The 24,761-nt window shown below is 46.2% G+C and overlaps 2 protein-coding genes across 3 annotated transcripts in view; both read left to right on the top strand.

Moving 5' to 3' along the window:
• MAL2 (mal, T cell differentiation protein 2) overlaps positions 1–21,418 on the top strand; it is a 37,001-nt gene extending 15,583 nt beyond the window's left edge. Inside the window, exons 2-4 of the mRNA XM_087706747.1 lie at positions 10,672–10,842; positions 14,778–14,948; positions 17,965–21,418. Of these exons, the coding sequence (XP_087562873.1) occupies positions 10,672–10,842; positions 14,778–14,948; positions 17,965–18,036 (414 nt within the window). The 3' untranslated portion in view covers positions 18,037–21,418. The remainder of the gene's footprint in view (positions 1–10,671; positions 10,843–14,777; positions 14,949–17,964) is intronic.
• Positions 18,072–24,761, top strand: part of CCN3 (cellular communication network factor 3) — a 48,664-nt gene continuing 41,974 nt past the window's right edge. For both annotated transcript variants that reach the window (XM_087706746.1, XM_087706745.1), the window contains exon 1: positions 18,072–18,209. In XM_087706746.1, the coding sequence (XP_087562872.1) occupies positions 18,184–18,209 (26 nt within the window). In that variant the 5' untranslated portion in view covers positions 18,072–18,183. The remainder of the gene's footprint in view (positions 18,210–24,761) is intronic.

Raw genomic sequence — 24,761 nt, 5'->3', positions numbered from 1 at the left:
TAGCGCAGTGATGGATAACCCTTTTCGCCTCATGTGCTGAAATCGTGTGTGCACACACCATCACGCACGCATGCCCACACCCACAATACAATGTGCCCCCGCATGACCTATTCAGCCTCCTGCACCACGATGGGGGAGAGGACGTTTTCACCATCGCCGGGGTCCAGAGGCTTTTCTCAAGCCTCTGGGAGGGCAAAAATGGCCTTCTCTTTCACTCGAGAAAAGCCTTGGGAGCCCAGGGAGGGCGAAAAACGGGCCTCCCAGAAGTACTGGAAGTCCAAAAAACAGGCCTTTTTCCCTGTTCTTTAGCTGTTCTCTTCATCTGGCAACTCTGCACATGCGCACACTAGGAACAGGCTCCAGCTGTTCCTCTGCCTCACTAATGTCTGATTCTGAAGGCAGCTGATAACTGGCATACGGCTCTGGCCCCCTCTGTGCCTCCGACGCAGAGTACCAGTCCCGAGTCTTCCCCAGACTGTCGGATTGGCCCATGTTCCTCCCCAACCTCCTCACTGTCCGAATCTGCTGCCAGCTCTGCTGCTGGTGGGTCACAAGAGTATCAACTGTTTTTCAAAAACCTGAATAATCTAAGAAATTATAGTACATTCCTGTGAAAGTCTAAAATAGGACTAAAATAGTCCCATTATGTCCAGTGGAATCTTATTCCCAGATAAGTGCATATCACATTGCAGCTTAAAGCAAAGGTGGACATTCTCCCATGGGGATAAAATGATAAAAGTATATCAGATTTAATTTCTCTATAACAGGGTAGAGAAGAACCAGTATAAAAATCATCTCTTTTGCTTAGTAGCAATGCCGTTTTGTTTTTTTTAAAAATTCAAATGTTTTAACCCCTTGTTTAAGGGGAAGAAAGAAATTCCGTTGATTTCCTAAGCAAGTGACAGGAAAAGATTTACCACAGAATTACTTGGCAATTTAAAGATACACAAGTCCTGGAGATTTATCTGCATATAATTACTTTCTGAGTAGTGTTTGGTTTGTTGCGGGGTGTGTGTGTGTTTTGGGGTGTGTGTGAGTTGCATATATTTTCCAAAAGACATATAAGTAGTCCTTGTTTAGTGGCTGCCTCAGATAATAATTGTTCGTTATTACAACAGTGATTGCAACCAACCAATCCTTGTATTTGTGACCTTCACATGTCTGTAGAGCAAAGAAAAACTAAAATAAAATGATAAGCACAGTTGTGGGTTGATGTAGCAACTGCTTCACTTCATGACAGTTCTGATCCCAATTGGGGTCACTAAAAGAGGACGATCTGTATTCTGCTCACTAGGAGCATTTGTGTTATATTAGAAGGACTGACCAGCCACAACCCAATGATTTACAGCTGATTTATTTCTGTCAGAACACTCTAGTGCAGGGGTGTCCAAACTTGGGAACTTTAAGACTTGTAGACTTCAACTCCCAGAATTCCCCAGCAGCATGGTTGGGGAATTCTGGGAGTTGAAGTCCACAAGTCTTAAAGTTCCCAAGTTTGGACACCCCTGCTCTAGTGTCCTCCTGATGGGTTGAACTTCAACGCCCATAATTCCTAGTCAATATAATGATTGGCTCTGTTGGCTACAGATTTTTTCAACATTGAACAGCATATAATAATAGAGTTGGAAGGGAACTTGGAGGTCATCTAGTCCAACCCCTCGCTCAAGCAGGAGACGTTATACCAGGGGTGTCAGACTGGATGTCTTCAAGGGCCGAATCAGCATTGTAGTTCTCAGCAGGCCGGTCGGGGCAGGGGAGACAGGACGGATGCTTCCTGCAGCACCCTGCCGAGCAAAATGAGAGCCGAGGTGGCGCAGTGGTTAAATGCAGCACTTCAGGCCACTTCAGCTGACTGTTATCTGCAGTTCAGCTGTTCAAATCTCACCGGCTCAGGGTTGACTCAGCCTTCCATCCTTCCGAGGTGGGTAAAATGAGGACCCGGATTGTTGTTGGGGGCAATATGCTGACTCTGTAAACCGCTTAGGGAGGGCTGAAAGTCCTATGAAGCGGTATATAAGTCTAACTGCTATTGCTATTGCTATAAAATGGTGCTGCAGGAGGCTGCCCAGGCTAAAAACGAGAGACAGAGGATCACGCGCAGCAGAATCCTACCGGTTTGGACCAGTTCGGCTGAGTAGGTAGTAACTCAGCCGGTCACGCCCCAAATCAGTTCTATCGCCGGACTAAAGGCACCATCATCTCTTTTTTTGCTTCTGCGCATAAGCATTTTTACTACTGTGCATGTGCGCATGAAGCACATGCGCATGAAGCGCGTCCCTGAGCAAACCGGCAGTAACAGAAGCCGGAACCCACCCCTGGCACGCAGCCCTGCTGTGCCCTGTTTTGGCTGCCAGAGGCACCATGGGTCGGTCCTTCGCTATTTCCAGGCTGGCTCTGTGGGCCAAATTTAAGCACCCGCCAGGCTGGATCTGACCCACAGGCCTTGAATTTGACACCCATGTCCTACAACATTACCAGATGAAGCTGAACACTCTGAAAACATAGCAGATTTATGAAGGCATTCTGGCAAGTGATAACATTCTAAATTTCCAGAATTTTTTTTTCTTTTTATAAGACTGGTAAATAGTGTAAATCCTATTTAAGCATTCAGAAATCAGGAGCACTCCTGTTAAGTCTGCAGGAGAGACACCATATTTTTATTATATGAGACAGCTATGTCTTGTTGGGAATTGGGTAGCATATCAATTTAATACATTATTATTATTATATGTGGTTAATCTTTGGTGAGATTCACAGCCTTTGGGGCTGGTTGGTAGCTCAACAGCTCGAGTCCTAACCAAGGACCGAGGAACCAGGGGTGGGTTTCTCGCCCCGTTCCAACCGATTCGGTTGGAACGGGGCCGGCGGCGTCCTCGTGCACGCGCGCAGTGCACGCATGCGTACTAGCATCTGTGCGATGCTCCAGCTGCTCCTGGAGGATTGCGCAGGCGCTGTATGCGTCCTGCGCATGCGTGGAAGCACAGAACTCGTCAAAACTGGGTAAGGAGCTTGGGCGGGCGGGTGGGCCCTTCGCTGTTCCCGGAAGTTACTTACTTCCGGGTTCGCCGACCAACCGGTTCGCGGGGACCGCCGCAAACTGGTTGAAACCCACCCCTGCTAGGAACTGTTAAGGTAACATCAGAGGATATAAACTGTTCCAAGTAGGATGTTTTTTTGTAGAATCAGAATGTTCAAGTCTGAGAAATTTAAATTTTTCAAATAACGAGATAGCCCTTTAGGTATTGCTCCAAGGGCTCCAATTACAATCGGGACAACACACAATTTCTTTTTCCACAGTCGCTCAACTTCAATTTGCAAGTTCCGGTACTTTGTGATTTTTTATTGCTGTTTATCTTCAATTCGTGCATCTCCAGGTATTGCAATGTCAATGAACCATACTTTTTTCTTTTCAACTATTGTTATGTCAGGTGTGTTGTGGGCCAAGTGCCTGTCAGTCTGAATTCTGAAGTCCCACTTTCTCATTCTCTAAAACCTTCTGAACCTGATGTTCCCAGTGGTTTTTGCTGTACTCAAATCCAAAGTTTTGGCACAATTTCCAGTGAATGATCTTAGCAATGCAGTCATGGCGTTGTAGGTAGTCAGTTTGTGAAATTTTGCTGCACCCACTGATCAAGTGGTCGACTGTCTCGTCTTTTTCATTACAGAGGCAACATTTGCTGTTGGTGGTAACATGTTGAATTTTTGCCTTCATTCATTTTGTGGCTAAGGCTTGTTCTTGAGGTGCCAAAATAAAGCCTTCTGTTTCTTTTTTCAGTGCTCCTGATCTTAACCAGTTCCAAGTCAGCTTTTGGTCAGCTTTGCCTTCAATGCTTTTCAAGTATTGGCTATGCATAGCTTTTTTTTTCCAATTTTCAGCTCGCTTCTCAATTACTTCTTTCTTATATTCAGCTTTTGACTTAGTTGTCTTTAAAAGGCCTCCTTTATTTACTTCCTCAATCATTGGTTCTTCACTTTTCTGGATGTAATAATTCAAGCTGTGTTTTTCTTCATCCACAGTCTGTTTTAGTTGTAGGAGTCCTCGACCACCCTCTTCTCTTGGTAGATATAATCGGTCAACATCACTTTTAGGGTGTGAAGCATGATTCATTGTCATAAGCTTCCTTGTTTTTCTGTCCAAATTGTCCAACTCCATCTGGATCCAGTCAATTATTCCTGCAGAGTATCGGATCACAGGTATAGCCCAGGTATTTATGGCTTTTATGATGTTTCCTCCACTCAATTTGGACTTTAATATCTTGCAAATTCGTCGAATGTACTTGGTTGAAGTTAATTCCTTGACTTTATTATGGATTAAGTCAGAGGCCTCTAAAATCCCCAAGTATTTGTAGCTTTTTTCTGGTTTTACTGCCTTTATCATTTCTTCATTCTCAAGTTCTATCCATCATCTTCTATGACCTTGCCTGCTTTGGTTGCCATTGTTGCACATTTGTCAATTCCAAACTATACATTATTATTATTATTCGCAACAACACAATTATATCACAGCGGCCAGTTGTTTTGCCGGATTTGGCATTGATTATTAGTCGGGCCCCACCCAGGGGCCTAGGACGTCATAATGTATTTTCGTAATATGTGTGCAGATCCAAGCAGTGCGGCTATTTGCATTTGACTGATGGTGATTTTGTCAATTTTTAAGTGTTTTAAATGTAATTCCAGTGCTTTTGGAATAGCACCCAGTGGGCCAATTACCACTGGAATTACCACTGCTGGTTTGTGCCATAATCGTTGAATTTCAATTTTTAAGTCCTGGTATTTCGCGATTTTTTCATATTCCTTCTCGTCGACCCTGCTATCACCTGGTATTGCGATGTCTATGATTGTAACCTTATTTTTCTCAACCAGTGTGATGTCTGGTGTATTATGTGCCAGTATTTTGTCCGTTTGTATGCGAAAATCCCACAAGATCTTGACCATCTGATTTTCGGTGACTTTTGCAGGCTTATGTTCCAACCAGTTTGTTGCTGTTTTAATATTATAATTTTTGCACAAATTCCAATGGATCATTTGTGCTACTGAATTGTGCCGCAATTTATAATCAGTCTGCGTGATTTTTTTACAGCAGCTGAGTATGTGATCAACAGTTTCATCAGCTTCTTTGCAAAGTCTGGATTTGGCATCATCAGAGGATTTTTCGATTTTGGCCTTAATGGCATTTGTGCCGATAGCTTGTTCTTGCGCAGCCAGGATTAGTGACTCTGTTTCTTTCTTTAATGTACCTGTTTTTAACCATAACCAAGTTTGTTCACTGTCCACTTTATCTTTTATTTTTTCCAGAAATTGGCCACGCAGTGCTTTGTTCTGCCAACTCTCCATTCTTGATTTTATCACATGTTTTCTGTATTCTTGTTTCGTCTGTTGGGCCTTCAGTAGATTTTTGTTCTTTACTTCGATTAATAGATGTTCTTGACTTTCTTTTAAATAATCAGCCAGTGCATGTTTTTCTTCTTCAACTGTTTGCTTCACTTGTAATAATCCTCTGCCATCTGATTTTTGGGGCAGGTATAATCTATCAATATCACCACGTGGATGTAAACTGTAGTGCATTGTCATTAGTTTCCTGGTTTTTCGGTCCAAAATGTCCAAATCAGCTTGTGTCCAGTTAACTATACCAACTGTGTATCTTATAACTGGTATTGCCCAGGTATTTATGGCCTTGATTGTATTTCCACCATTCAATTTTAGATTATTATTATTATTATTATTATTATTATTATTATTATTATTATTATTATCATCATTTTTTTTTTTTTTTTAGTGATTTTATTGAGATTTGTAGGCCGCCCTTTTCCCTGAGGGGACTCAGGGCGGCTCACATAAAATCGGGGAAGGGGAGATACAGACAATAACAAAGACACATATAATAAAAACAGTAACCAACATGCATTCATCATTCGGGGGGGGCAACTATCTTCATCCCCAGGCCTGACGGGCTAGCCAGTTCTTCAAGGCTGCGCGGAAGGCCTGGACGGTGGTGAGGGTACGAATCTCCACGGGGAGTTCGTTCCAAAGGGTCGGGGCGACTACTGAGAAGGCCCTCCTCCTTGTAGTTGCCAGCCGACACTGGCTGGCCGATGGAATACGGAGGAGGCCCAATCTGTGTGATCTTATTGGTCGCAGGGAGGTAATTGGCAGAAGGCGGTCTCTCAAGTATCCAGATCCACTACCATGTAGGGCTTTATGGGTGATTAACAGCACCTTGAAGCGCACCCGGAAGTCGACAGGTAGCCAGCGCAGCTCGCGGAGGATAGGTGTAATGTGGGTGAACCGCGGTGCACCCACTATCGCTCGCGCGGCTGCGTTCTGCACTAGCTGAAGACGCCGGATGCTCTTCAAGGGCAGCCCCATGTAGAGCACATTGCAGTATTCCAGCCTAGAGGTCACGAGGGCCCGAGTGACTGTTGTGAGTGCCTCCCGATTCAGGTAGGGTCGCAACTGGCGCACCAGGCGTACCTGGGCGAATGCCCCCCTAGCCACAGCCGTCAAATGGTGGTCGAATGATAGCTGTGGATCTAGGAGGACTCCCAAGTTGCGGACCCTCTCTGAGGGGTATAAAGTTTGGCCCCCCAGCCTGAGAGATGGAATATTGGTGGAATCCTTGGGAGGGAAACACAACAGCCACTCGGTCTTTTCTGGGTTGAGCACAAGCTTGTTAGCCCTCATCCAGTCCATAACCGCCTCCAGACCCCGGCTCATCACGTCTGCCGCTTCATTGAGTTGGCACGGGGCGGACAGATACAGTTGAGTATCGTCCGCATATTGATGGTATCTAATCCCGTGCCTGCGGATGATCTCTCCCAGCGGTTTCATGTAGATGTTGAATAGTAGGGGGGATAAGACCGAGCCCTGAGGCACCCCATATGTTAGGGGCCTAGGGGACGATCTCTGCCCCCCCACTAACACCGACTGCGACCTGTCCGAGAGGTAGGAAGAGAACCACCGCAACACGGTGCCTCCCACCCCCACCTCCCGCAGTCGTCGCAGAAGGATACCATGGTCGATGGTATCGAAAGCCGCTGAGAGGTCAAGGAGAACCAGGATGGAGGAATGTCCTCCATCTCTGGCTCTCCATAGATCATCAGTCAATGCGACCAAAGCGGTTTCAGTGCTGTAACCGGGTCTGAAGCCTGACTGGAAGGGGTCGAGATAGTTTGCTTCCTCCAAGGACCGCTGGAGCTGAAAGGCCACCACCTTCTCAACAACCTTCCCAAGAAAGGGAAGGTTGGAGACTGGACGATAGTTATTAAGGACAGCTGGATCCAAAGATGGCTTCTTTAGGAGGGGTCTCACCACCGCCGCTTTCAGTGCGGCGGGGAAGTTCCCCTCCCGAAGAGAGGCGGTCACGACCGCCTGGATCCAGCCTCGTGTCACCTCACTGCTGCTGGTAACCAGCCATGAGGGACACGGGTCCAGTACGCAGGTGGAGGCACTCACAGCCCTCATGGCCTTGTCCACATCCCCGGGGGTAACATCCTGAAACTCAACCCAGGGGTGTTCCATCTGATCCTCTTGTGCCTCGGCTGGAACTGCAGGGGTGGAGTCCAAGTCCGACCGAAACCGAGCAATTTTGTCCGCTAAGAATTGGGCATAATCCTCAGCTCTGCCCTGTAAGGGTTCCCCCGCCTCCCTTTTATTTAATAGGGAGCGGGTTATCTTAAACAGGGCGGCTGGGCGGGACTCAGCGGACGCAACCAAGGTGGCTATATGGGATCTTTTCGCTGCCCTAAGCGCTCTGGTGTATTCCTTGGTGCAGGTGGTTACCATTGCTCGGTTCGATTCGGACTTATTGGACCTCCATCGGTGCTCTAGGCATCTCCTCCGGCGCTTCATCTCCCGGAGTTCCTCGGTGAACCAAGGAGGTCTCCGGGATCCGCCGCCTCGGAGGGGCCGTAGTGGCGCAATCCGGTCGAGGGCCTCTGATGCTGCCGAATGCCAGGCAGCAGCCAAAGTCTCTACCGGATTGTGGGCGAAAGAATCAGGAATGACCCCAAGTTCCGTCTGGAACCTTAATGGTTCCATGAGTCGCCTGGGGCGGAACCACCTGGTCGGTTCCTCCTCCCTACAGTGGGGGTTTGGCCTCCGGAAGTCGAGCCTCAGTAGGCAGTGGTCTGTCCACGACAGGGGTATGATGTCATTACCCCTCAGACCAAGATCACAAATCCACTGCTCCGAGAGGAATACGAGGTCGAGCGTGTGCCCCGCCGAATGGGTCGGGCCCCGAATTACTTGGGTCAAGCCCATGGCCGTCATGGAAGCCATGAACTCCTGCGCCCCGTCAGAGTTTTCACCGAGCGACGGCAAATTAAAGTCCCCCAGGACCATCAACCTAGGGAACTCAATTGCCAGCTCGGCTACCGACTCGAGGAGCGAGGGGAGGGCTGCTGCAACGCTGTTGGGAGGCAGGTACGTTAACAGCAGACCCATTTGACCCTTGAGGTCCAACTTTATCAGCAGAGACTCACACCCGACAAGCTCCGGAGCAGGGACCCTACGAGGAACTAACGACTCCCGGATAACAACGGCCACACCCTCACCCCTTCCCTGGGCTCTCGGCTGGTGCAGCACCTGAAATCCTTCTGGGCACAGCTCTACAAGGGGGACTCCTCCCTCTGGGCCCAGCCAGGTTTCAGTAATACATGCCAGGTCTGCCCTCTCGTCTAAAATTAAGTCCCGGACGAGAGGAGCTTTATGTACTACAGACCTGGCATTTAGCGACAGCAGCCTGAGTCCAGGGTCCTGATCACTTGCGCCATCTGGTCTCGGAGTGGGACTCATAGGGCCGGAAGGAGGGATCTCTGTAATGTAGCGAACCCTCCTTCCCCGGTAATGGCCTGCCCTAAAGTCCCCGCTGTATCTGCCCCTCCCTGTTACGACCGTAATACCCCGACCCTCTCCCGTGTCTCTGGTCCCCTCAACCATCCCCATGGCCCCCGCGTCTCCCGGCAGGTCCTCCGAATCATACATACCCATGCACTCCCCCAACCAGTCCCCACGTAGAAGTTAAAAAAACACAAAAATTTACAGCAATATGATAATAAAAGTGGGCCATTCATTCAATCACAACCAGTCCCATACACTCATCATACTATTTAAAAAATTGCGCAATTAGATGTATAACAATATGAAAAAGGGGAGGGGAGAGATACTCCGTTTCTCTCTCCTCCTGTGTCCTGGGAAAGCGTCCTTGGCCGTCCAATCAAAAATGGATAGTATACAAGGCGGCCGTATGCAGGCAGGGCAGGATGTAAAAAGTAGGAAGTCCAGCAATTCATAAATGGCAGTCTTGACGATGAATAAGTGTCCCAATCCAGGGGGCCAAGGTTTGAAACTAGCCTGAGCCACTTTAGCAGAGGAGGCGGGAAGTGCTGATGTTTTTGGAGCCCAGTCTCTGCCACCATGGTCGCCATCTCCCATTACTCTCACACCAACTCAGCCACAATCCCTAGTGGCTGGAGCGGGATGCAAAGGGCAATGTCCGGAGAGGCCGCAGTGACACAGAGCTCAGTTCAGGGAGTTTAGAGGGCCCATCATCATCATCATCATCATCATCATCATCATCATCATCATTAACCTTGATAATACAGAGTCCTGGCTCAGTTGGAAAATTAGAGAAGTCCTCTTATTTATAATCATAGACCGAAGAAAAATACAATACAGTAAAAAAATAAATAAAAGGGGCTTGTACAAGAAAAGCAAATCAACAATAAATAGAAGCTATAAGGCAAAGTTTACAGCCAAGTCTCCTAATGGTAATTGCAGTAGAACAGAATTCAGCTTTTTGTGGAGCTGAATTGGTTCAATAAGTAACTCCATACTTAACATAATCTGAACAGTGCTGTATTTAAGAGGGTGCGCACAGAACGTATTAGAGTCTCTGTATTTTAGCCTTAATTTTTTTAAGTGCTTCAATATGAATGGGTTGAGAGGAAGATGACAGGGGAAAAAGTCATGGCTGGGCAAAATTGATAAGTCCCTGAAAAACAGAGATGAGAAATTTAAAGAATGAAAAAGAAATGTATGAAGAGATATATGCACACGATGCAATCAAGAATATGCTGCAGACAGGCAGAGGTATAATCAATTGTGTCGGTGTATTAAACTATACTATATGTCCACAATGGTGAACCTATGGCACGTGTGCCAGAGGTGGCGCGCAGTGCCCTCTCTGTGGGCATGTGGGCTGTCACCCCAGTTCCGCTCCGCCGTGCATACACACACGCCTCTTACTGACCAGCTGGTCTTTGTGTCTCTGCTGCACATGCGTTGAGGGCGTGGCATGTGAAGTGGGGGCGTGCATACATGTACGGGGATCAGGGGGCACATGAGGCCCCTGCATGCCCACGTATGGGTGTCAGGGGAATGTGGGGCCCTACACAGGGTTGAGACAGGTGCCCCTGCACGCATTGCATTTTGGGGGGTTGGCCACACACATGCGCATTTGTGTGGGCACTTTGGGCACTCAGCCCGGAAAAGGTTGGCCATCACTGCTATATGTAGTCAATTCCTGTTTCCCCCTCTTTTGACTTTTTTTTTTTTTGCTTAGTATTTTTTCCCTATACACTGCATAATTCTGTCGCGAAAAGGAATAGAGTCATAGGCCTATGTGCGTGTGTGCTTCCTTACACTTTTCTTTTATCTGTTTGTATCTTACAGCTTTTTGGAGCGCTTGTGTGGATACTAGTAGCCGCTACAAAAGTTCCTTTGCCTCTGCTACAAGGCTGGGTGATGTTTGTATCTGTGACGGCCTGTTTCACCTCCGTCGTCTTCCTTTCGGTCTTTCTCTTCAGCTACCGAGAGAGAATTGCCATCGACTGGAACCGTTTGGTAAGCATGCAAAAAAAAAAATGCTGCGAGTTAAAAAAAAACTGGGAACTGGAAAACTGGGTGCATTTGCAGGGGGTGGGAGGGTCGTGCATGCATGCGTGGAGGGCAGGGGGTAGTGCGGGACGGGGTGTAGTTCCCGTTTTTGGTCCCAGGAGACTTCATGGAGGCCTGCTGCCCAAAACAGGAGCGCGGGAGGTGAGGCATGCGCTCACTTTCAGAACGCAACGGCAAAATGGTTAGCCATCACTGATCTAGATGGTTAATGAAAGAATTGATTTGATTTGATTTAATACATTTATAGGCCGCCCAATCCCGAGGACTCTGGGCGGCTTACAGAAAATAAAACTTTAAAAAGTGAAGAGTTAAAAACAAACGGAGGAAAACAGATTAAAAGAAGCACATCATGCACCCAGTCTAATCGGGGCTGGACCTCAGTCAAGAGCCCCAGGCCTGCTGGAGTAGCCAGGTTTTAATAGCCTTTCGGAAGGCCATGAGAGTGGGTAGGGTCCGGATCTCTGGGGGTAGTTCATTCCATAGGGTCGGAGCGGCTACAGAGAAGGCCTTCCCCCGGGAAGCCGCCAGCCGACATTGTCTGGCTGACGGCACCTGGAGAAGGCCCGCCCTGTGCAATCATATCGGCCGTTGGGAGGTATGCGGCAGAAGACGGTCTCGCAGATATCGGAGTCCTAGGCCATGTAGGACTTTAAAGGTAATGACCAGCACCTTGAATCGCGCTCGGAGACCAATAGGGAGCCAGTACAGCTCGCGGAGGATAGGTGTAATGTGGGTGTATCTTGGTATACCCAGTATCGCTCGCGCGGCTGCATTCTGGACTAATTGTAGTCTCCAAACCCTTTTCAGGGGCAGCCCCATGTAGAGCGCATTACAGTAGTCAAGTCTTGAGGTGACGAGGGCGTGAATGGCTTGTTTGTGCATGTTCTGCATGTACATTTTATCTAAAGTGAAAGTTTTCTTGTATTTCCGTTTTTGTGAGTATAGGGGAGACCCCAGTAAGTGCTGAAGGAAGCCGAGACTGCTTTTAAGAATGGCAATTCTAAGGAGCTACTTGAGGAATTGCTGAGTATCCAAAAGAATTATCCATGCTATAAATCCACAGGATGAGCAAGTCCATTAATGCAATTGTGGCTTACTGCTGTGTTATTTTTTTAAAAAACGTTTGTGCATGCATATGAACTTAGAAAGATGGAAGTTCATGGTGATTTACTTGTGTGTGCTCTTGATGTCTTTGTTGTGGATTTTGGCTTTCTTCTGTTTATTCTTTTTGGGAAGGATTGCAAGGGCACCTTTGTTCTGGAAAGCTGCAAGCTCACGAGACAAGTTAACTTTGATTCTGCCTTTGTTTGCACAGTAAACAAGGAAAGTTCCATTGCTCGGTATTAAAGTGAACGTTGAAACTTAAAATAACCCTGGTCAGGTCTGCTGTGTCATGAGCGTCTCAACTTTGGCTTTGTTTTTTTTTTTGTTTCAAATCCACCTGAAAATCCCTAAATTTGGCATGCATTTGTTCCTGATATAATTTTCTCTCGTATTCTGAGTAAAATAGAGCTGGAAGGGACCTTGGAGGTCTTCTAGTCCAGCCCCCTGCTCAAGCAGGAGACCCTAAACCCGTGATGGCAACCGGTTCACTCAGCACCGGAAATGTGAACGCCTGTGTGCCTTCCGCACATGTATGCAGCATCAAAAACACAGCCATATAGGACGGGATTGTGCCCAGGCGGGTCCATCCACAGGTCACAATTACCGGTTCGCCTGAACCAGTCCGAACCGGCAGAAGCCCACCACTGCCTATACCGTTTAAGACAAGTGACTGTCTCTTCTTAAAAACCTCCAGTGGTGAAGCACCCACAACTTCTGAAGGCAAAGCAGTTCGAGTAGTTAGTTGTCCTCCTTATTTGGAAGTTTCTCCTTAATTCCAAGTTGCTTCTCTCCTTGATGACCACTATATTACATCATGCATTCCTTTCAGTAAAAAAATATGTCTCCCTTTCTGCCCACCTTTGACCTCCAATGCTAAGCGGGATCGTTCCTGGTTAATAGTTGCACAGTGGCAGGACCAGAGGAATGACAGACGCCTGGGTATCGTGTTGTAATCCCAGCCCTGAGGCCAAAAAAAAAACCAAACAAACATTCTGCCAATTAATTCTGACTTAGACTTAGAATAACTTTATTGTCACTTTGAATGTACACTAATCGGCATACATTGAAATGAAATTTCATTGCATACAGCTCTCAAAAGGTCAACACCTCCAATAAACACTACATAAACATGGCATAATTAATTAATTAATGCAAAACTATGCATACACCCCACATCTATTATATGACACGGAGAAACAACACAATGTAGTTCGGATGTATACATGTATATGGGATTTTTTTCCCCCCTCGAAAATGTTCGCTTCTCATCTAAGAAGTTTCTTCTCAAAAAGAATTGAAGAAGCTTCTTGGAATGAGAAGCGAACGTTTTCCAACGGGAAAAAAACAAGAAAGTCCAGCTGCCTTTTGCAAAGTGCATTTGGGGCAATCATGACCTTGAGAATCTCCACAGTCCTTCATTCTATCTTTAACAGAAGCTGGAGTCCTTGTTTTAATTCTAGCCACCGTATTTTTCGGAGTATAAGACGTACCTTTTTCCCTCAAAAAAGAGGCTGAAAATCTGTGTGCGTCTTATACACTGAATACAGCATTTTTGGCCGCCCAAAACCCTGCCCCCTTCACCAAAATGGCCATGCAGAGCCTCTAGGAAGCTTTCAGAGAGCTCCTGGGGACTGGGGAGGGCAGAAATGAGCAAAAAACGGGCCGGTTTTTGCTCAATTTTACCACCACCCCCAGCAGCACTCTATAAGCCTCCTAAAGGCTATCCATGCCCTTTCTTTAACAAAAGACAGGCCGATTTTTTGCTTGGTTTCCCCCCCCCACCTCCACAGGAGCACTCTGCAAGCCCCCTAAAGGCTATTCATGCTTGCGGGAGGGTGGAAAGGGGCCATTTTTTGGGAGGTTTGCAGAGTGCAAAAACTTTTTTTTTATTTACCTCTTCAAAACCTTGGTGCGTCTTATACTCTGGTGCGTCTTATACTCTGAAAAGTACGATACTTGATGGACTTCTGTCCATCCCGTAAGAGCAGACACGAATGGCACGCTCTGGGTCCCGTTGATTAGACTTAGAATAACTTTATTGTTACTTTGAATGTGCACTAATCTGCATAGATTAAAATGAAATGTTGCTGCGTACAGCTCTCAAAGGGTCAGCACCTGTGATGGGTTGCTCTTACAATCGCTATTGGTACGCTGATTGCGGTCTGTCCGTGCACGTGCCTGACGTACGCTGTGCACGCATGCGCAATCCACCACCCCTGCAACACCCAGGGCGTGTGTGTGCGCAGTGTGCCTTTTGGCATAAAAACAGCCTATAGAGTGCGGGCGGGCAGGTAGGCAAAATAAGCCGCTGTACCAGTATGCTCTCAGCTACTCATGGCCATACAGGGCCATACCCGCAGCAACCCTATAGATAGATAGATTAGATAGATAGATAGATAGATAGATAGATAGATAGATAGATAGATAGATAGATAGATAGATAGATAGATAGATAGAAGACCAACAGACAGACAGAAAATTATGCATATACCCACCTCTATTATATGACAGAGAGAAACGACATTGTCTAGTTCAGCTGTATATAGTATGTACATGGTAAGATAAACTAATCTTACGAGTTTACCAGACGGTTGGCATACGGAACAAAGCTGATACAGAATCTAGTAATCCTGCTAGAAATATTTCAAAACCCTTTTATACAGATAAGAATAATGGGATGACATGGGACGTAATCTATCTTGCACAGCCAATCCTTTGATTCCTGCAAACGTTCGGTCTTCTCAATTTTTACTTTTGCATTTTTGCTCACCCCCCAGGATTTCCTTTACCACGCTGCCGTCTTTGTCTTCTACTTTGGGACCTTCTTACTGCAAACTGCAACCACCTCTTTGCACAGTCACCCCCTTAAGATGACCAATTTCGCCCCCAACATCACCCATGGAGCACTTCTAGATAGCCATGAATATAATTTAAGCATAGCAGCTGCGGTGAGTATCACTCAGGGATGTTCTGGGATCAGCCAAATCTAACTACAGTTAGTCCTCAAATGATGACCATTCATTTAATTGTCATCTTCTTTTAACGGGATGGAGTCTGGGCAACTGAATGGAGTTGGCAGAGAGTTTACTGGCCAGATGCCCTTCCTGACGCCAATATGGAGATTGGTTCAGCAGATATATTCTCATTGTACCCAGAGACAGGAATATCTGCCTCTACCTAGGATCGAACTCACAGCGTCCTGATTGTGAGGCCAGAGTTCCACTTCTAGGCCACTGCACTGACCAATCATTTAATGACTGCCTGAATTACAATAGTCATTTGATGCAGGGGTGGGCTTCAAACATTTTAGCAACGGGTTCTCTGCTTGGCTGCTGGGTGGGCATGGCCATGGTGGGCGTGGCCTAGTTGGCCTCCTGCATTATGGCTGGGGGGGGTGTTTTTGCCCTCCCTGGGCTCCAGAGGCTGTCTTCAAGCCTCCGGGAGGGCAAAAATGACCTCCCCAAGTTCTGGAGGCCCTCTGGAGGCCAGAAACGGGCCTGAACTTCCAGTAGGCCTATTTTGTGCCCTCCCTGAGTCTCCGTGCATGCCTTGCACTGATCTGCATCTGAAACGGGCTACGTGGGGACTCCTGGGAGGGGCGTGGTGAGGTGGGAGGGGCCAGTCAGAAGTGGGATTTGGGGATTCTCCAAACTGCAAAGAATCTTAGCTGCAGGTTCTCCCGAACCCCAGCAGTCGACCCCTGATTTGATAGGACTTCTGCTCCTGTAGCCCAGTGGTTCCCAAACTTGGCAACTTTAAGACTTGTGGACTTCAACTCCCAGAATTCTCCAGGCAGCTCTGCTGGCTGGAGAATTCTGGGAGTTGAAGTCCACAAGTCTTAAAGTTGCCAAGTTTGGGAACCACTGCTGTAGCCCATTGCAGTCTATCTGCACATGAAAACCCTTTTGTCTCCACAATAGCCGGGATGGCGAACCTATGGCACGTGAGGCATTGCCCTGTCAACTCCAGCGCGCAAGAGCGCACTAGCCAGGTGATTTTGGGCTGTTTTTCACTCGCCGGAGGCTTCAGCAGGCTTCCCTGAAGTCTCCAGAAGGCGAAAAACGGCCCAACGAACAAACCGGAAGTTTGGGAACAGAACCCGAGGCGGAAAAGGTTCACCATCATCGCTCTGTAGGCTGGCAAATAGACTTCTCTCTCTGCCAGCACTAACGGGCCTCTTTCTGGAGTTCGGCATCTGAGCTGCTACATGCAGCGAGCTTGCAGACTGTGGTCAATCTTTTTTCTTCCCCTGTTCTCAGCTGTGCTTCTCAGCCTATCTTGCAGCTCCAAGACTTGGCAGTTTTCTCCTCCTTGCTGGAGACTGCTTCTCTTTGGGTTGGAGGCATCTCTACTGCCTTCCTGACTCCCTTATAGCAATAGCAGTTAGACTTATATACCACTTCATAGGGCTTCCAGCCCTCTCTAAGTGGTTTACAGAGTCAGCATATTGCCCCCAACAACAATCCAGGTCCTCATTTTACCCACCTCGGAAGGATGGAAGGCTGAATCAACCTTGAGCCGGTGAGATTTGAACAGCCGAACTGCAGAACTGCAGTCAGCTGAAGTAGCCTGCAGTGCTGCATTTAACCACTGCGCCACCTCGGCCCACCTTCTTGATACACCCACACTCCTTTTCAGTTCCCTTTTGAGAGACAGGCTCTCCAGCTATGAGGAGGCTGGGGCTGTTTTAATCCTTCTTCCCAGGCAGCACCGAAACTCTGGGTCCCAATCTGGGTGGGGATCCCTTCCTCCACTCTGCTTATTGCCACCTTTGGGGAGCTCAACAGGTGACAGCAGCACTACCAAAGAGAAAGAAGGCTCATCAGTATGAGCCGAGGTGGTGAGCTCTCTGTCTGCCATGGAGTAGGCCTTCTCCTCTAGGCTGCCATTTTGCAAAAGTGCCTCTACAGCCTGTTCTTCACCTTCTCTTCCTTAGCACCTTAAAGGTTGAGAATTTCTGCTCCAACCACTGCACTGCATTCTCTTTTAAGTATTCATGGTCATCAGCGTCCCCAACCCAGTATTCCCCCAAAGGTGCATTTTCAAGAGGTAACTGGACTTTCTGATTTTTTTTTTTTGAAGACATTTCGCTTCTCATCCAAGAAGCTTCTTCTGCTCCATAGACATTGAGCTGTAGGTAGACTTGGGAGTGATCTATCGTAACTTTGAAGACAAGACCTGTCCTTAAGTGAGGACTACCTGAAGGGACATGGCGGCTCAGTGGCTAAGATGCTGAGCTGTCGATCAGAAAGGTCGGCAGTTCGACGGTTCGAATCCCTAATGCCACATAATGCTCGCATTACTTGTCCCAACCTAGCAGTTCGAAAGCATGTAAGAATGCAAGTAGAAAAATAAGAACCACCTTTGGTGGGAAGGTAACAGCGTTCCATGCGCCTTCGGTGTTTAGTCATGCCGGCCACATGACCACGGAGACGTCTTTGGACAGCACTAGCTCTTTGGCTTTGAAACAGAGATGAGCACCGCCCTCTAGAGTCGGGAATGACTAGCACATATATGCGAGGGGAACCTTTACCTTTTTACGTGTAAGACCACCCCCAAAACTACTTACAACTCAATGTCTATGGAGCTGAAAAAGCTTCTTGGATGAGAAGCGAAAGTCTTCAAAGAAAAAATAGAAAGGCCAGCTGTCTCTTGGAAAAGCACCTTTGGGACCTGGATGACTGAGAATCCCCATAGAAATACCCAGTATTGGGGGTTTTTCCCACCATACAACAAAAGATCATTCCTCACTCATGTGTGTGCGTGCTCCCTCCCCTATGAAATAAGCCAAATGCAGACATTAAGTTAATGAAACGCTGAATGCTTCAAGAAGTGCAACGGGCAATGTTTATTGTGTGAAAGTAACAATCTAGGAAACAAACCTTAAAGACCAGTGCAACTGCCAAACTTTGACACACGTTTTCCTTTTTATTTCTTCTCCCGTGCCTCCTCTTCCCTCTCCAGATTTTTTCCTTTGTAACAACGGTGTGCTACGGGTGCAGCACCACCCTGGCTTTAAGAAGATGGAAATTATAGCATCGGAAAGAGGCCACCAGCTCCGCTACATCCTAGCTGATTTTGACACCTGCTCAAATCTCAAACAGAGTCCAACTTGTCCATCCGAGAGGAGTGGCGTTCAGAAGAATGTTTTGGAAGACATCTGTCGTTTTCTAAAGCACTGAGATGAACATACTCAACTCATGCCATACGTATATATACACTCTCAGGGGTGGTGGTGGTGGGAGAAATCGGTGTTTATGTTGAGATTGTATCGCAGCTGCTATCTCGGTTCAGCAGCACCATTTTCCTTGTCTCCCAAAAGTGGGCGTAGTATTAAGAACCCGGGTCTTAGGAAAAGAAGGGATTATTATCAGTTTGGGATGCAACAAAATTCCTAGTTTGACGAGAGGCAGACCTAGCAATAGTGTATATATATTTATATTCTTTCTTCAGTGAGAATAAGGTAGAAATTTCTGTTAAAACAGCAACAACTTTCATCCTCGTTTTCAGATGGAATCTTTTGTTTTCTTTCCCACACTGTGCTTCTGAAATAACGGTTCCACCACAAATGCGTGCACAACAAAAGCGCACCTGCAGTGTCTAAAGCACGGTGACAAAACCTCACGACGAATTAGCGTCTAATTAGCCCTAAAGCGCGCCAACAAAAGCGCGCCGACAGAAGCGCGCTGTAACGTAACCCTAAACCTAACCCTAAACCTAACTGTAAATTTTACCTTAAATTAAATCGCGCTGTTGTCGGCGCGCTTTTGACATCGCGGTTTTAGCGCCGCGGTGCTGTCGGCACGCTTATGACGTTCGCGCTTTTGTCGGGTCACGGAAATAACACTCTACCAAAAAGCATTAAGAGCAGTGGTGGGATTCAATTTTTTTTACTGCCGGTTCTGTGGGTGTGGCTTGGTGGGTGTGGCAGTTGAAGTATCCTTCCCCATTTCCAAATCCACATTTTCACCCCACTCCAGGGCAAGGATACTATAAAATCCCCATTCCCCCCACCCCACCCCACTAATCTGCTTTCCAGCCCCGTTCTGTGCAGGGCAACAGAAGAAGGCCCAGCCAAGGCAGTGAATAGATGGGGACAGAGCCAGACAGAGGTGGCATTTGCCAGTTCTCCGAACTACTCAAAATTTCCGCTACCAGTTCTCCAGAACTGGTCAGAACCTGCTGAATACCACCTCTGATTGAGAGTTTAAATAGATGCCTAAAATATCATCCACTCGTCCTACATTTTTCTCCTTCCTTTTTCCCCCCAGCTTCTTTTCTCTGTTGCAATGTTTTAAATATGTCAACTGTGCATGAAAAATATTGTGCTGACGATTTCCACTCAGCCAATGTTTTCAGTTGCTAAGTTGATCTTCCCAAGAACATTGTGTCTATTCACTTACAACCCGCCTCCCCCTCATCCCACAGTATTATAATATTACCTTTAGCAGACAATTGAATGTTGGTGCTTTGATGGTTATAGGAGAAATAAAAGCTCTTAGCAAATGTGCAATATATCGAATACATGCGATCAAGAAAGACAACCTTAGGCATGATTAATATTGCAGTAAAAGGTAAAGGTTTGCCTGTTAGTTGTGACCAACTCTAGGGCATGATGCTCATCTCCATTTCTTGGACAAGGGAACCAGCATTGCCCGAAGACAATTTCCATGGTCATGCAGCTAGCATTTCTCTTACTTTCCCACTATTTATCTACTTGCATTTGCATGCTTTTGAAGGAGCTGGAGCAAGTAACAGGAGCTCACCCCATTGCGTGGCACTTGGGACTTGAACCCAGGCTGTACTTTGTATTGCTGTACTTTTGGCTAAAACCTGCTTTACGGTCCACCACGCCCAGCTGTCTTAATTTCACCAGGATTGACATGGGCTGCCAAATTTCGGGATTTAATTGTCCCTTCCTAGACCCAAAAGATGGTGAGTTGAGTTCTCAGAACCATTCACTAGTATCAGATTGCAACCTTTGAGTCTTAGGCCGGACTATAATAGTATTATTTTTTAAGTGTAAGGAATATATTCACTCTTTATTCTTAAACAAGAAAACATGCACACAATTTATTTTTAATTCCTAAAATTCCTAATTCAGGCAAATAAACTAGGATGTTTCTCTTGGGTTTTCCATTCTTCCTTATAATTTTGGCCCTAGCACATGTTTATCTTTTAAGAATTGCAGTCCTGTGAATTGAGAGATTACCAGAATTCTGGTAATCCTAAATAGAATTCCTATTTGGATTGTTAAATCTTACTAGCTTTGCACAATAGATTAATACTCCTGCAAGTTTTATTCTGATACTCATACAAGCCAGGTCATGCGTGGATCCTAAACTATCGACAGAAGTGGAACCTTTTACAAATATTGCATTGTGCCTCTATGTTGAAAGAATAATTTGTAGCAGGAGAAAATATTTCATATGTTTAGGTTCTGCCTAACCAGAATCTAGTGGTACCTTTGCTAGAAAAAGATGTTTTCATAAAAGATTGTTGTGGCTTTAAAAAAAAAAATCCAGGATCATGCCCATGAGCGAAATGACAAACTAATGTCATAATCCATTTTCCATTAGTGGTGTAAACCTGAGAAATAATGTGATCATGTGTTTGAAGTTTATGTGCCTATATTCAAGGGAAACATGTTTTCTTCAATAGCAGTTTTTATTTAGAAATTTGCTAGTGGGGCAGATTTTTTAAAAAATAGATGGACTACCCACCCTATGTGTAGTTCCCTGATGCAAGTTTTGCTTGTACAAATATTAAGAATCTGCAGTCCATTTTTATATCTGGGAAGCAAAACAGTCTTCCTTCTCTCTCTCCTCCCACCCTTCCTTCCTTCCCCACTCCTTCCATCCCTCTTGCTCCTTCCTTCCTTTCCTTCCTCCCTCCCTCCATCTTTTACTCTAAACTCATATTTTCTAATTTATCATATAAACTCATTTATTTATCAGCTTTAGAGGTAGAAGCCAAAGGCTTCTTGTTTTTTATTTTAGCAAAACGACTAATATTTTAGAATATCTCCTGCTTATGAAAATGTTTACGCTTAATTCTTCTGGACATTTCTTGGCTTCCTCTGAACCTCAGAGCTTTCACAATTTTGTATTTGAAGTTGTATGCTCTGTTTCGTTTTTCACAATTCAGGTTCTGGGGAAAAGATACAATTTGATTATTGTTTGATACCTCCCATAATCCCGTGTTTTGTGTGATGTTACTGTAAGTTGCTATCAGGGGTAGAAATCAAACTTGAACCAGAGAAAGGGCACTTAGTGGTAGATCAGATTATTTAATAGGGTGCATGTTGCTTGCAGTCTGGTTGTGAAAGATTGGTCCAAATTCAAGTCACAAAGTGGTTTTAATGTGCTGTTTTTCCTATTGCAAATATATGACTGCTATTAAAGGGGAATATATTTAACAGTTGTAGCTATTGTGTAATTCATGTCCAATGTCAAAAGAGCACTGTGTCTGCAAAGCAAAATAAAACATGTTTCGTTAGGGTTAGAACTGCTGGATGGGCATTTTTTGCCATACAACACTTCAGCTGTTCTGACCTAGGCTTCCTGAGACAGTAAAAAGCACACGCTTTTTTCCAAAAACCCTCTTTTTATTTCAACTGCTGTGAATTTTGTTCATTCACAGCCCATAATGAGTCTCAAATAGTTTGTAAAGAGTCCGAGAGAAGTTTGTCACAGTCCTTTGGGATAAGGCTGATAAGCACCCACCTTTATCTCCCTTGAAACGCTGCCAAAGACCTAATTGCCAATTAGCTTTGCAAGGCCACATGGAGCACAGAGTCAAAACGGAGCTTCAGAATTTAAACTGACCAGAACAAACCAAGTTGCTTCCTGAAAAGGCTCACGTGCCTTTGGTCCTCCTTTATGTCTTATGGGAGGGGCCAATCATTTCCAAGCCTTACTCCCGAGTTACCCCTTTTGTCTTAACTGTTCTTGCCTTCTGGCAGTTCTGTGCATGTGCGCATTGTACATTGCTCCCCCTGTTCTTCTTCCTCGCTGATGTCCGACTCTGGAGGCTCCGGAGGCAGCACATAAGTCCCAGATGGCCCTGGCCCCCTCTCTGCCTCCGATACAGAGCCCTCGTCTGAGCCTTCCCCAGACTCCAGGACTGGCCCATGTTCCTCCCCAACCTCCTCACTGTCCGACTCTGCTGCCAGCTCCACAGGCCACCAGCAGACCACAACATCAGCGGGCCTTACTACTGCCATTGTTGTTGTCACAACAAAGGAGGTGTGCAATAGTTCAAAATCTTGTAAATCTGAGCTCAGCTGTTTTATATTTTTATTGGAATTTGTCCCTCAAATTGATCAAGCACCTAACATCCAGAGTAGCTCAGAGAGACATAGAACAGCAAATAATGCCCTGTTTTAGTCCACATGTACTACACACGCAAGGATTTTAAGGAATTTAGTGATAATCAAAGCCCTTAATGTTAATCCCCTAGGTCTCTGAAGTAAAGATAAAGGTTCTCCCGCACCTGCGTGCTAGTCGTTTCCGGCTGTAGGAGCGGTGCTCATCTCCGTTTCTAAGTCGAACAGCCAGTGCTGTCTGAAGACGTCTGCGTGGTCATGTTGCCGGCATGATTAAATGCCGAAGGTGCACAGAGCACTGTTACCTTCCCACCAAAGGTGGTTCCTATTTTTCTACTTGCATTTTTACAAGCTTTCGAACTGCTAGGTTGGCAGAAGCTGGGACAAGTAATGCGAGCATTATGTGGCACTAGGGATTCGAACCGCCAAACTGCTGACCTTTCTGATCGACAGCTCAGCATCTTAGCCACTGAGCCACCATGTCCCTACAGGTAGTCCTCACTTAAGGACAGGTCTTGTCTTCAAAGTTGCGATAGATCACTCCCAAATCTGCCTACCACTCAATGTCTATGGAGCAGAAGAAGCTTCTTGGATGGTGGTTTCTATTTTTCTACTTGCATTTTTTACAAGTTTTTGAACTGCTAGGTTGGCAGAAGCTGGGACAAGTAATGAGAGCTCACTCCATTACGCGGCACTAGGGATTCTAACCGCTGAACTGCCCACCTTTCTGATCGACAAGTTCAGCGTCAGCCACCACATCCCTAGGTCTCTACTTGCACCCAATGGAAAGTCCTATTGACTCCAACATTGCTCGCTCGTTGCACAAGGTTACCAAATCCAAAAGCAAAAGCCCATGAAGTCCAAGGTAAGAAGTCCAAAATCCACGAACAAATCCAAAGTCTAAACACACCATCAAACACAGCACAATCCAGAATCGAGGAAACAGAGGTCACGAAGGCAAAGCATGCACACAGAAGGAGAATGGGTGATGGTTTCCTTTTTTAAAAAATTGGTTCATAATATAACATGAAAAAATACAAAAGAAAATAATAGAAGAAATAGGGAAGGGGAGAGGATATCAAAGAGGTGCAAAAGAAAGAAAGGGCATTGACTTCCAATTCCTTTTGGTGCAGTAGAATAAGACAAGATACCAACAACCCCCTGCTCCAGTCATCTGATTAAATAGGCGCTCATCTGTATAGCTCAAGAGGTCTTCAAACTTGGCAACTTTTAAGACTTACGGACTTCAACTCACAAGTAGCCATGATAAATGAGTGCACCAAACTGCTCCTATACCTTCATACTAGCACATTCTATGCCAGATGCAGCTTCCAATTAACATTTTATGTACGGCGAATGTATCGCAACGAAAAAGAGAGAAAGGGGTTGGGCATTGGTGCACCTAATAGAACAACTGAAAAGTTGACCAGATGGCCTGAAAGTTCATTTCCCAGCTCTAAGTTTTAATAGGAAAGTGGATAGAATCACATACAATGAGCTCTTCATTATATTCTAACATGGGGCAAACTGGGATACAGAGTAGTTTGAAGTTTTGTTTTATTTATATGCCGCCCTATTCCCTGCAGGGACTCAGGGCGGCGAACAACTCAAACGGGGAAGGGAACATACAGAAACAAGACATGTTTTTAAAAATAACCAACAACCATACCTGTTGAGAGGGGAAGGGAGCTCATCAACCCCAGGCCTGCCGACACAGCCAGGTTTTAACGGCTTTTTGGAAGGCCGGGAGAGAGGCGAGGGTCCGAATCTCCGCGGGGAGTTCGTTCCAAAGGGCCGGAGCTGCAACAGAGAAGGCCCTCCCTCGGGTCGTAGCCAGATGGCATTGGCTGGTAGACGGGACCCGGAGGAGGCCGACCCTGTGCGATCTAATGGGTCTTTGGGAGGTAATTGGCAGCAGGCGGTCTCTCAGTGGTGTAGTGGTGTTCTCTCAAGTTTGATTATAACATTCCTGCAGATGTTATATTACCCATACAAAGTAATATCAGTACATTGATGATGTCAATATCAGGGTTCCGACGGATGCCCTAATTAAATCATGAGCCTCGAGCCAAGCTTCAAAAGAAATCCAATTGTTTGTTAGGAGCTTCATGTCTGTATGTTCCCAAGTAAAGCCAGCTCTGACCCCACATAATTTATGGCCCCAATCATGACCCTATTTCCCACCTCCTCCCAGCATGTGTCATCAATCTCATTCGACAAAGGGGAAATTTCACAGGTTGTAGAGATCACTCCCCTCCGGCCACTGTAAGTATCCCCCGGATACAGCCTTGAGTCTGGAATGTGCATCTGTCTTTGGCTGCCGTGCTGTTTCATCAGTTTCCCATCCCCCCTTTCCTATGGCAACTCGAAAGCAGGCCAGGGATGCATTGCGAGTTGACAGTCAACCAGTTTGGATAATAAAACCTCTGCAAAA

Source organism: Thamnophis sirtalis, unplaced genomic scaffold, assembly GCF_051295495.1.
Source record: "Thamnophis sirtalis isolate CommonGarterSnake01/CBP01778 unplaced genomic scaffold, rThaSir2_p1.2 scaffold_2, whole genome shotgun sequence".
Taxonomy (NCBI): domain Eukaryota; kingdom Metazoa; phylum Chordata; class Lepidosauria; order Squamata; family Natricidae; genus Thamnophis; species Thamnophis sirtalis.
This window is presented reverse-complemented; position numbering and strand designations above follow the sequence as displayed.